This window comes from Benincasa hispida, chromosome 12 (genome assembly GCF_009727055.1).
Source record: "Benincasa hispida cultivar B227 chromosome 12, ASM972705v1, whole genome shotgun sequence".
Lineage (NCBI taxonomy): Eukaryota > Viridiplantae > Streptophyta > Magnoliopsida > Cucurbitales > Cucurbitaceae > Benincasa > Benincasa hispida.
This window is the reverse complement of record NC_052360.1, coordinates 27,259,977-27,273,214: the sequence shown is the minus strand read 5'-3', so window position 1 is coordinate 27,273,214 and position 13,238 is coordinate 27,259,977. Positions and strand designations below refer to the sequence as shown.

General features: G+C 36.6%; 1 protein-coding gene across 1 annotated transcript; it reads left to right on the top strand.

Moving 5' to 3' along the window:
• Positions 1–9,937: 9,937 nt before the first annotated feature.
• On the top strand, positions 9,938–10,444 carry LOC120067470 (uncharacterized mitochondrial protein AtMg00810-like). Its single transcript, XM_039019029.1, has one exon. The coding sequence runs from the start codon at positions 9,938–9,940 to the stop codon at positions 10,442–10,444; it is 507 nt and encodes a 168-aa protein (XP_038874957.1).
• Positions 10,445–13,238: the final 2,794 nt, after the last annotated feature.

Sequence of the window (13,238 nt, the reverse complement as noted above, 5' to 3'; positions counted from 1 at the left end):
CGGCTTTACGTCCCATCATGTTTTATTACATTAGGCCACCACCTTTATGTAAGGTCATCACGGGATCATCTTTGAGGTACCCTTGGATCGCAAACTCAAAACGTGCTATCGCACTGCTCTGGTACAGAATAACTCAATTTAATTGCTTTTATGCGATGAGTATTAGCGATCGCAATTTTTTTTTTTAGTTTGGTGCATTCAATCGCAATATTGCCTATTCACCATCGCTTTCTCCCATTGTTTTAATAATTTGAGCTTTAATAACTTGTATTTCTACCAGTTATCATCTAAGGAAGGTTCTGTCTATGATTGAGGTATTTAAGCTGACAGAAATGGAACACCCCTACCTGGAAACTAGCCTAGAAGGTTATTTAGTCAAATATTTTATAAGCATGCAATAGATGATTAGCATTTATTAAAGTGTTTAATAAATAATGATCTTATAGTGTTAAACTATCCAATATAAGTGTTATATTGGGTAAATTAACAAAGGACTTAAACTAATTATTAGCTGGATTTACCTAAGTAATAAACCTGAGGTTTAAAATACTTAAGAGGAGAAAAAAGACATATATGATATGTCATTTTCCTTTCACGCTCCGTTAAAAGTTCACACCATGAGATGTATGCTTGACTTCATGGAACCTTGATTTATGTCCCCCTTCGAAAGATGTTTGCATACGTCAATATTGGAGACCTGACCGATGGATTTGACATTTTGATACAAAGGGGACTTCATAATTAAAAGTGAGTATTATTTGGCTTTTTAAAGTAGGATGTCGAAACCGTCTTCCAGCTATAGTCAGAGGTTGGGTGCAACTCTCAGACTTCAACAAGATCCCTTGAGAGATGGGTGAATGCATATTTGAAGCATAGTTATTTTGACTAAGTATGTAACCTATGCTATAGACTCATAGTATAAAGGAAATTTGATCATCTTGGAAAAGCACACTATGAGCATCATAGGGAAGAACAGAGAAATTGGATTCGGAGTTTCTAGGAGGATGCAACATATAACATACTTAAGTCATAGCATAGTTTGGGGAGGGAGGGGATGGGATATTCAAAATATAGTTAGCAAAAAGCTCAACTCATAGCATAAAAAGACCATGTTAGACACATGGTATGAAGATTGTGTAGGGTTGGACGCATGGGGTAAGAGTGGAGGCATAGAAGGTCTCCAAGTAATCCTGATGAAAAACTTGGGCGCATGAAGTGGCTATCTTAGATATATAGAAACTATGCTATGAGCTTAAGGATCTATGATATGGACACGAAGAACTATGCTATAAACCTTAAGGAACTTCATGTTGAGCTAGGGAAGTGAAGAATTGATTAAGCACCAAGGATATGAGAAGTAGAGGCTTAACTTTAGATAAAACATTTCAAAAGGAACATGTTATGGGAGAAGAGGGAGTAATTGGACGCATCCTTGAGGAACTTAGATGCATTGGAAGAATTGTATTTGGATGTTTAGGGGCAAGTAAGGATTAGGAACGTTGAGCACATGGAAGAGGAGACCATGTGTCCAACAAAGTGCATCTATGCGGTGAATGACAATAAGGTGAAGAACGTGACTTCTCCGGATGAAATTTTGACAAACCTAAGTAGGAGGTGGGAAACGGAGATGCAAGTTTAAGCATGCAAAAATTTAAAACACTATTGGGGTTGATGCTCTAAATCTCGTGGGTCCTGTAGTTTGTATTTGTAATGTACATATTTTATTTATTTAATAAAATATGAGATATTTTATTTGACATTTAGTAGTATTAACCCACAAACCAATACTAACATCCAAGGTTATTTTCTGTAGCTTAAACATGTATGTAGAGACATACAGGTGAATCATGTTTAAGTGATAACCTAAATGGTCTGTAGTAGATTGATAAGGTTGGGTACTTTATCCTTGTGACACTATGAATACGACCCGCTCTATAGATGTTACAATTTTTGTAAAGTGCTACAAATGATCTGATCCTGGTCATTCATGTAGAGACATGTGAGCGAGAGTGTTCTATATAAAGGAGTTTGTATAAGACCGGACCACGAAATGAATAGTCTCATTATATAACATTGTTCATAATAGAGACTTACATTTTAGGATGACCATAGGTGACATGAACTGAATCCTGAGTGAGTTGTGAACTCCTGCCTATGAAGGCGGTCTTTTGATTTGTATGGGTGAGAGTGGCCAAATCGCCAACTCAATAAGCCTACCATTTTAGGAATTCTTCTGATTAGGGAGCTGGAAACACAACTACACAAGCCCAAATTCACTCATTCCCTTAATTCTCTCTTGATCCCACATAGAGAGTGGGAATGTAGGATTTATCAGCAACAACGGAAGCATAAGGATCATCTAAGCACTCTAATTCACTAATTTTGGCAAAATATAAAGCATGCTCTTGCAGAAAATATGAGTTTCAAAACATACATCTTGTAGAACTTCTTCAAAGCTCCTTCTCCAGTTGCTATCTTCTCCAAATCTTATTGCAGACCACCTCAAGATCTTCTCCACTATTCTCTTGGTGCTCTAGATTGAGTTGTGGGACTCAAAATAAGCTTGAATCAAGGGACGAAGGAGAAATGCTCACTATAGTAATCTTGTTAAAGAACCCTTTCTTCAACTCGAATTTTCTCTAAAATTCTCTATAGATTGCATCACCAAATTTCACTCCAAACTCTTCATTATATTGCATATCAACATACAAAGAAGACAGTTGCATGAGTTGCAGTTCATGCTTGGAGAAGACAAGGAAAAGATTAAAGCTTTTATGTGAGCAAGTTGAAAGATGGATAATGGAAAATTAGCTTTTTCCATTTTGCATTTTTTGTTTTCTAATTTTCAATTTTTATCTCAAAATCAAAATTTGATTTAATAAAATATATTTTTTATTTTAAAATTAAAAAAATTAAATTAAATTTTATAAATTAATTATTAAATAAAACTTAATTAATTTAATATCAAATATTAAATTAATTTTAACACATATCCATCTTTTTATAATTAAATCATATTTAAATATATAAATTCTCCTATTTCGTTTAATTCTCAAATTAAACATGTAATTATATCTCATATAATTACTAATTCCTTAATTCTAATTTGAACGATTCCAATTAACTTATCATGCTATTCTAGAGCTTGTCCGTTATGAGCCAGTAGGGGGACCTTGCAAACCTACAGATCATGGACTCTAATGATCCGAGATTAATTGGCTAAACTCATTAGACCAGATGATTATGTCCACATGATTTAATCATAATCAACAAGTCCACCCTTCACAGGTTGTTCATAATAACGGTTGGGTCAAATATCTGTTTTACCCCTGAGATTACGTTTTATTCCTCAAGTCCTTGCTAATTCTTTAATAAACAACTGGTTTGTGATCCAATCACTAAACCAAACTCTCTCAACCCAGTGAGAGAGTGGGGCCTCTTGTTCAAGACCTAAATTCAGTACTTGAGAGAACAACCTTTCTCCTATCTCTAAATCGGGTAGGCGTGAACATCATCTTGCACTCTATGTCCCCAACTATCTAGTCGGTCTTACCCCTGAAATGAGAGTCTTATTGAGTCAGCGTTGTTGAGCCAACCGTCACCTATGCACATCTAAGGGCAATCCTGAATAAAAAGGAGTTCATAGTTAGCTCAGGATCAAGATCGAGTTACCTAGGTCATCTAGGTGAAATAGTCAGTCTTATACAGTAAACAACGTTATAATGTAAGAGTGACTTATTTCTTGATCCTGATCTTATGAAAACTCATTGCATAGGACGCCCCCATTCCTCATGTCATAACATGTATGAATTAGAATCACATCGTATGTAGCACTTTACAACTCTTTGTAACAACTACAGAGTAGGCCGCATCCAATGGTGTTACCAGAATAAAGTACCCAACCTTATTCATGTACCATAGATCATTTTGACTATTTACTCGAACCTGATTCACTCTTATGTCTCCACATAAAGTTCAAGTACTTATACAATAGTTATGGGTGTTAGTTTATTGGATTTAGACTTTCATACAATTTATAAAATCAATAATAAGTATATTGATTATAGAAAATGTTTATCATTTTTCATACTGCGAGTTTTTAGGACATAAATCCCAACAGGGAAGTGGGTGATTTTCCGTAGTAAGTTTTTTTTTTTCGGTTTTCCATCTTCTTCTTCACAAAGAAGAAAAACTAGAGGGTGATATTCTTCTGTTTTTTTCTAGAGAAATTCCCTCTCTCTCAAACTCTTTCCCTCTTCCAAAATTCTACAAAGCACACACCTTTTGCTAATCTCACCCTACCCTAAGGAGAATATAGAGGAAATTTTCGTGGTAATGTCCTCATGAATTGTTCGTGATTGGTTCGAGGATTTCTTGTTCATGACCAGAGAGAAAAAGGATTCGTGAATACTGTAGTGATTTCAAGGCTATAAATTTATTCTCCCATTTTCCTTCTGTCAAAAAAGGGTTGGTTTGCCCTAGCGGCTTATTTGTAATTCCTTTATAGGCCTATGGATTCCTGTTTGTCTATTTTTTTGAGCAAGTCTATCTATATTTCTGTATCACTTGAATAATAAAAAACTAGTCTAGATCGTGATTTTTTCTATTTGGCCTAGAGTTTTTCACGTAAATTATTTGTGTGTCTCTATTCTTCTTCCTCTTCTATTTTCATCATGGTATCAGAGAAAGGCGACGAAACCCTAGCTGTCATTGATGAGTCTCCTTTGACGACCAATTTCAAGATAGCTGACACAATTAAGGAAGTTGTCCAACAGTACCTAAACAATGCCTTATCGCGTCTTCTTCAACAAATGACTGCCGTTAGACAGAAAACCCAATCCATCGACGGATAGATCCGGTCGCGCCCAGCCAAGAAGAATCGTGGAACGCACCCAGCCCCGATACATCGACGATGCTCTGATCACGTCGGAAAGAATCCCATTGGAACCATCGATCTCTCAGGTGCGACGAGTTTCGACGTCCAGATCTGATCGACACCCAGCCCTACTTCAACAGCAGATCCATCGACCTCCCGGTTGCAGACAAAATTCGGTGACCAGATCCTATCGAATCCCAGCCTTCCGCGCACACTAGATCTGTCGACGGTGTCGAGACTAGACCATTTTTCACGGCAAACCCTCGGGTACAAGTAGGAAGTCGTGGCGATTTCCTTGGCTCGATCAGCCGTGGCTTCATCGGCGATGTCTTTGACCTGCAGCCTCCAGCGGTAGATTAGCCGGTCAATTCTGACTGCAGTGGCACTTAGGAGTGTTCAAAAAACCCGATGACCCGAGAAACCGATTAATCCAACCCAACCCGTGCGGTTTGGGTTGGGTTATCAACTCATTTGGGTTGGATTGGGTTCAAATAAATGAAAATTTCATGGGTTGGGTTAGTTCATGGGTTCACCTAATATAACTCGAACCAACCCGAATTTATTATTAACTTTAAATTATATCTTTTTCTACTTATAACACAATTATTTATACAAATATTGATTTTAATTTTATTTAATGCCAATATTTTTTTAATAATTTATTCTTCAACAACTCTTAGGAGTAGTTTCTTTACACTTTAGAAAGAAAATTTTCACTATATAAATTGAAATTGAGTTGTTACTCTTAATTCAATATATGAAAATAATTAAATTAGACTTTTACAAATTTACATTTTACTTCTTTTTAGAATAAAATTATAAATAAATGACCCGATTAACTCGAACCAACCTAACCTAAATATTTCATGGTTGGGTTGGGTTGGGTTCATTTTTAATAAAGGTTATTTGGGTTGAAAAAATTTACAACCGAACAATTGGGTTGGGTCTAAAAAGTCTTTCAACCCAACTCATGAACACCCCTAGTAGACATTATAGTCTTACTTATGAATTTTGTAGACATTTGAAAACATTGTTGCCTATATTTTGAATTTTGTAGACATTATGGTCTTTCTTGTGAATTTTGGAGACTTGTTTTGTTATAATAGATTTTGGATATCGTTCTTGTGGATTGTGGAATCTTATGTGTATTTTATTGGTGATTTCAATCTTCTTTTTAAGGGAATCGAACTTTGGTTCGGGTTCATAATTTAAAAAGGTTAGTTTGAGTTAGAAAAATACACAAACCGAACCATAGGGTTGGGCCTAAAATATCCCTAAACCCAACCCAACCCAACTTATGAACACCCCTAGTGGCGTTGGTCCTGTCATGTTTCCGGCAGGTGTGAATGGGGTGTGTTCTGATGAGATTAAAAACAGATTTCTTTTTCTTCAGCAACAACTCGCAGATTTTGGGACAATTCTTGACACAAACTTGCAAAGTGCTCAATCAGAGCTGTCCAATCTACAGCTATACTCCGAGAACCCGATAAACTCTTTCCATTCTTTACCTACTGCAAATTTGTTATCTGGATCAATGGGACATTTTGCAGGAATTATTATTAGAGAAAAGCTGAATGGCCAAAATTATTTCTCTTGGTCGCAATCCATCAGAATGGCTCTGGAAGGAAGACAAAAATTTGGCTATCTATCTAGGGAGATACCGAAACCTGAACCCGGTAGCCCCCACGAACGCATCTGGAGAGTAGAAGATTCATTTCTACGATCAGTTCTGGTGAGTAGTATGGAACCTCAAATTGGCAAATCGTTACTTTATACGGCAACTCCCAAAGACATTTGAGATGCAGTACAACAATTGTATTCGAAGAAGCAGAATGCATCCCACTTTTATACCTTACGCAAGCAAATCCATGAATGTATGCAAGGGACTATGGACGTAACGTCGTACTTCAACAAATTATCCTTGTTATGGAAAGAAATGGACTTATGTCGTGAGATTATCTAGAAATGTACACATGATGGAACACAGTATTCCAAAATTGAGGAAGCTGATCGAGTGTATGATTTTCTGGATGGGCTAAATCTGAAGTTTGATAGTGTTCGCAGCAAGATATTAGGCCCACGTCTACAGTGTCACTGATGGAGGTGTGCTCTGAAATATGCCTAGAAGAAGACAGGTCTAGTGCAATGAATATTTTAGTAGTTACATCTACTGAGGCTACTGTTTTTGCCACCAAGTCCTCTGGATCTGACAGTGATAAGAAACCTCCACCTGTTTTTTTGCATTGCAAAAAACCATGGCACACAAAAGACTAGTGCTGGAAGCTGCATGGAAAACCTCCAAATTACAAATGACGTCAGTCACAGGACAAGACTGGTCCTGGACGGGCCAGGCCTCGACTCAACTTCAAGCTGACGGTTAAAGTAACTTAAGTGTTGTCGGGGTCAGTGTAATTGCACATTCAGGTACGACTCAGTCCATTGGTTTTATTAGCATTAATGGAAAACGACCCTAGATTGTGGATTCCGGAGCAACAGATCACCTGACCAGGTCTTCTGATCATTTTATGTCATATCACCCGAGCGTTGGGAAATGAAAAATTAGAATCGCAGATGGGCCCTTTGCCTCTGTCGCAGGGAAAGGACATCTTTCTTCTTTTGAGGGTCTAATATTGCGTGATGTGTTACATGTTCCTAGAATTTCATACAACTTACTATTTATCAGTAAAATTACAAGGGACATAAACTGTCAGATGTTTTCTCACCCAACATTGTTTTGTTCAGGATCTGAGCTCAAGGACAACGATTGGCACTGCCCGACACGATAGGGGTCTCTATTTTCTGACTGATGAAACTTTCTTTAAGGATGGTTATAAGACTAGTTTTATTTCTTTGAATTTCTCTACTGCTAAAACCAATTATATGTTATGGCAATACCGTCTGGGACATCCTAATTTTCATATATGAAGTATCTTTTTCTACATTTATTTCATAATATTAATCTATCATCCTTACATTGCGATGTGTGTATCCGAGCTAAACAGAGTCATGTTTCTTTTCACTCACAGCCTTACAAAACGTCTAAACCTTTCAGTCTTATCCACAGTGATGTCTGAGGTCTCTCACCAACCACTACCTCTGCAGGCAAACGATGGTTTGTCACCTTTATTGACGATCATACTAGACTGACCTAGGTCTTTATTTTGACCGATAAGTCTAAGGTGTCTTCTGTTTTCTAACAATTCTATGCGACCGTAGAAACCCAGTTCAACACAAAAATTGCCATTTTACGAAGTGAAAAGAGGCATGAGTTCGTTAGTTTAAGGACTTCTCAGCAAAACGAAGTAGTCGAGAGGAAAGCTAGGCATCTAGTAGAGGTCGCTCGTTCCCTTATGATATCTACCTCCCTTCTTTCTTATCTATGGGGCGATGCTACCCTCACTGCAGCCCACCTTATCAACCACATGCCTTCTCGTGTCTTAGCCTTTCATACTCCCCTTGACTGTTTCAAAGAGTCAATCCCAACACCCGGTTAATCCCTGACGTACCTTTACGGGTGTTTGGATGTGTTGTCTTCGTCCATACCCACAGTCCCAACCGTACGAAATTTACTCTTCGTGCCCAGAAATGTGTCTTTGTTGGGTACACTCTCCATCAACATGAGTACAAGTGTTATCACCCCTCGTCTCGAAAATACTTTGTGTCTATGGATGTCACCTTTCTTTCCCATTAGTCCTCTTCAGAGGGAGAGTCCTAGTGAAGAGGCTAACTGGTCCACATATTCCATTCCCCTAGAGGTGTCAGCTAAACCTGAACATCCTAGTCCTGTTCTTCCCACTAATCAAGTCCCTTGGATAACATACTACAGGAAGAATCTCAGGAAGGAAACAGTGCCGCCTGTTGCTTCTCCGACTCCTGTTCATGAGTTTAACTCGGTCTCAGTCTCAAGTATGAACATCCCTGTTTGTGATACTGGTGATTGTGTTGAGACTAATAATTGTAGAGTGGACAGAGATATAGAAATTGGTGACAGTGATGAGAAAATAGAGAGAATTGAGGAGGATGAAGAAACTGATGAAAAAGACAACACAGAGGAAATAACTCCAGCAAACGAGAACAGTGGAAGGGAAGGTGATTGTGTGGAAAGTCCTTCTAAAGAAAGATCCATAGATCAGACGGCTAGCTACAGTAAGAAACTTGGAGAAGAGGAAAGCCGTGATGTGTCTCTTGATCTTCCCATTTCCTTAAGAAAAGGGACTAGGTCATGTACAAAGTTCCCTATGCATAGTTACATGACATATAGTAACTTATCTTCTGAGTTCAAGGCTCTCACTACCAGTCTAGATACGGTAATGGTTCCAAGTAATATACATGTTTCCATGGAAACTTCTGAGTAGAAGGTTGTAGTTATGGAAGAAATGAGAGCTCTAGAAAAAAAGAGACATGGGAATAGGTTGCTCTTCCTGAGGGCAAAAGATGGTTGGATATAAATGGATTTTTACTATCAAGTACAAATCCGATGGCTCGATTGACAGATACAAGGTGATACTGTTAGCCAAAGGCTTTACTCACACCTCTGGAATTGATTACTCTGAGACATTCTCTTATGTGGCCAAACTCAATACGATCCGGGTGCTGTTATCTGTTATTGTTAATCAAGATTGGCCTTTGCACCAATTGGATCTGAAGAATGCATTTCTTAATGGAGAACTCGATGAAGAAGTCTATATGAGTCCTCCATTTGGCTACGAAATTCAGTTTAAGCATCAGGTTTGTAGATTGAAGAAGTCACTATATGGGTTGAAACAGTCTCCAAGAGCCTGGTTTGACAGATTTACCACTTTTGTTAAAGCATAGGGGCATGATCAGGGGTACCAGATCACACGTTGTTTACAAAGAAGTCTGGTTCAGGAAAGATCTCAATACTTATTGTGTATGTAGATGACATTGTACTGACCGATGATGATATTGATGAAATTATGAGACTTAAAACAAAGATGGCTGAAGAATTTGAAATTAAAGATTTGGAAAAATTGCGGCTTCCTTGGGATGGAGATGGCTCGGTCGAAAGAGGGTGTCTCTGTCTCACAACAAAAATACACTATGGATCTCCTTAAAGAAACAGGAATGACTGGTTGTAAACTTGTAGACACCCCTACAGAGTATAATGCCAAACTAAGTAATGTTAACAATGGAGATCCTGTCAATAAAGAAAGATATCAACAATTAGTCGGGAAGTTGATATATTTATCTCATACGAGACTTGATATATCTTATGTCGTGAATGTTGTCAGTCAGTTCATGCAAGCTATGACAGCCGTTGAACGTATTCTACAATATCTAAAGGGCACTTCTGGTAAAGGCCTTTTGTTCAGAAAGTCTGGTAAATGTGACATAGAAGCATATACTGATTCAGACTGGGTTGAGTCTGCTATTGATAGAAAGTCTATGTCTGGGTATTGCACGTTTGTCTGGGGCAATCTGGTCACTTGGAGAAGTAAAAAACAGGGAGTGGTTGCCAGAAGTAGTGCAGAAGCCGAGTATAGAGCCTTGAGTCTGAGGATATGTGAAGAAATCTGGTTGAAGAAAGTGTTGACAGATCTTCGATAAGACAGTGAGCTTCCGATGAAATTGTTCTATGACAATAAAGCAGCAATAAGTATTGCCAACAACCCGGTCCAGCACAATAGGACCAAACATGTCGAGATTGACAGATATTTCATCAAAGAAAGACTGAACAATGAGAGCATATGTATTCCCTACATCCCTTCTAATCAACAGATTGCAGATGTCTTTACAAAGGGGTTGTTAAGACAGAGTTTTGATGATTGTATCAGGAAGTTAGGTTTGATTGATATTTATGCCTCAACTTGAGGGGGAGTGTCGAAAAAAGGGTTGATTTGCCCTAGGGGCTTATTTGTAATTCTCTTATGGGCCTAGGGCTTCCTGTCTGTCTATTTATTTGAGCAAGTTTATCTGTATTTCTGTATCACATGAATAATAAAAAAACTAGTCTAAATCGTGGTTTTTTCTCCCTAGCCTAGGGTTTTCCACGTAAATTATTCGTGTCTTTATTCTCCTTCCTCTTCTATTTTCATCACCTTCTTTAAATACATGCTGTGAATTTTAGAATTAATGCATAATTTCTATTTAAATTCTGTAAATTCGTTGTTCCGTAAAAAATTGAAAATTGGGTCGATCTCCGCTTCCACTACGAAACTTCACAATTCCTTCAATTGGTATCAGAGCGGTGGTTTTTGGTCCCAATTTTTTAATTTTTCCAGAATTATTTTTACAGAATTGGTGTATTTTTGCATGTTGTATGTTGATGAATGTATGGAATGAATGTGTTGAAATTTTTTATGTTTCGGGATTGGATTTTGGTAATACTTCTTTATTATTATTTTTCTTTTTACAAATTTTGCTTTGTATGGGCTTGGTGTTTTGGGCATAATTAAAGCTATAGAGTCTGTAATTTAATTGTTCTATGTCGTTCATGATCATCCGATGAATTTCTGAAGAAAAAGGCCAAATTTAGAGGAATTTTGATTGAATTCGCAATTGTATAGTGACTTCTGTACTGTAGCTTTGCAACGCAGTGGCCTAGCGTTGCAAAGTTGTGCCCTAGCATTGCAATGCTGCAAATGGGTGGAACAGGTTGATCTTTCGATAGTGTTGCAATGCTAGGTCACAGCGTTGCAATGCTCCGTGAAGGAAAGAATGAACCAATTCGCACACGATTCGAGTCGTGTCCGGTTCACTTGGTTCGAGCGGTTCGTGACCGGTTCAAGTGCTGGACAATCTGATTCGTGCAATTCAAGACTCGGTAAACTTGTTTTCAATTGGTTGACTATTAATTTTGTAATAGTTAGCTGTTTTTAATTAATCAAATTAATATAATTGTTATATTAATTTAATTAATTATTTAAGAGTCCAATCCCGGTCCAATAATTGTTTTAAATTATGTATATGTATGATTTATTTTATTTATATATTTATATGTCATAATGTATGTCATATAGTTAAATCCCACCATAGATTATGTATTATTCATGCATCATTTATATTATAAATGTTATAGTATATAGTTGCATGATTTAATTTATAGCATGTTCATACATCATATAATATAAATGTTATAATATACGGTTGCATACATTAATAACATAGCCATGCATCATTTATATTATAAATGTTATAATATATAGTTTGAATGTATGGATGGATGTATGTTATTAATAATTTCATTACTTTATTATATAAGTGTTATATATGTTAAGTAATGAAATGAAATTGCATGAAGTATGTCACAACTTTAGGTTATTTTATAATTGTTATAATTTACCTATATATGCGTGCACATGCAATAATTAATTTTAAGTTATTTCATTTCTTTTATAAAAGTTATAATTAAATGAAATTATAATTAAAATCAATAATTCAAAATTGCATGCAAACTTTAGGTTACAATCATTTTTTAAAAATAGTTTTAATACATGATTCATATAGACTTAAAATCACATTTTTAATGAGATTAGAAATTAGTTTATAGGATTAAATTGTTTTTAATTAAAATATAAGATTTATAGCAAATGTATCTATAAGGGACCTTTTGTCTAAGGTTAGTTCTATCTAGGCTGGGGTATTAAAACTGACGGAAATGGAACACTCCTCCTTGGGAACTAATTTGGAAAGGTGAATTAGATAAATTTGCTATAAGTATGCAATTATTGATTAAGGTTTATTAAAGTGTTTAATGAACATTAATCAAAGTTGTTTAACTATCCAAAGTAAGTCTTACTTTTGGGCAAATTTAATCAATCACTTAGTAAATTAATTAGCCGTATTTTTTTAAGTTAAATTAACCCTAGGTAAAACACTCAGTGGGAGAAAAATGGGGTATATGATACTTCATTTTTTCTTTTCACGTATCTCCTTAAAAGTTCACACCATGAGATCTATACTCAGCCTCGAGGCACCTTTGCTCGTGTCCCCTATGGTGGTGTTTGTATATGTCAATATCAAGGTGAATGGAGAGAGTGTTTATAGTAAGTGAGAGCGGAACGTGTGTCAATACATCTCTCGATCTCTCTCATTAGTTTGTAATAAATTTTCATGCCCGATCTCGAGATACCTTTGCTTGTCCCCCTACGGATGACATTTGTATGACCTTTTACTCAAACTCCAAAAATGGATAGGATTTCTTTAATTTTTTCCCTAATCGATTTTTCCCTGCGATTGGTTCATTGAAGCGGAACTCTAGAATCTAAAATGAGGGGTTACACTTACAAGAAAATGTTAAGCAAATAAACAATTTCTTGACCGAACAATGATGACTGATATTTATAGTAACAATGAGTTGTTCTGTATATTGATTGAGACATTTCAATTAAGGGGTCCTTGA

Bases quoted from the DNA above. Each gene is read 5' to 3' on its own strand.
- LOC120067470 (XM_039019029.1), top strand. From the start codon at position 9,938: ATGGATCTCCTTAAAGAAACAGGAATGACTGGTTGTAAACTTGTAGAC.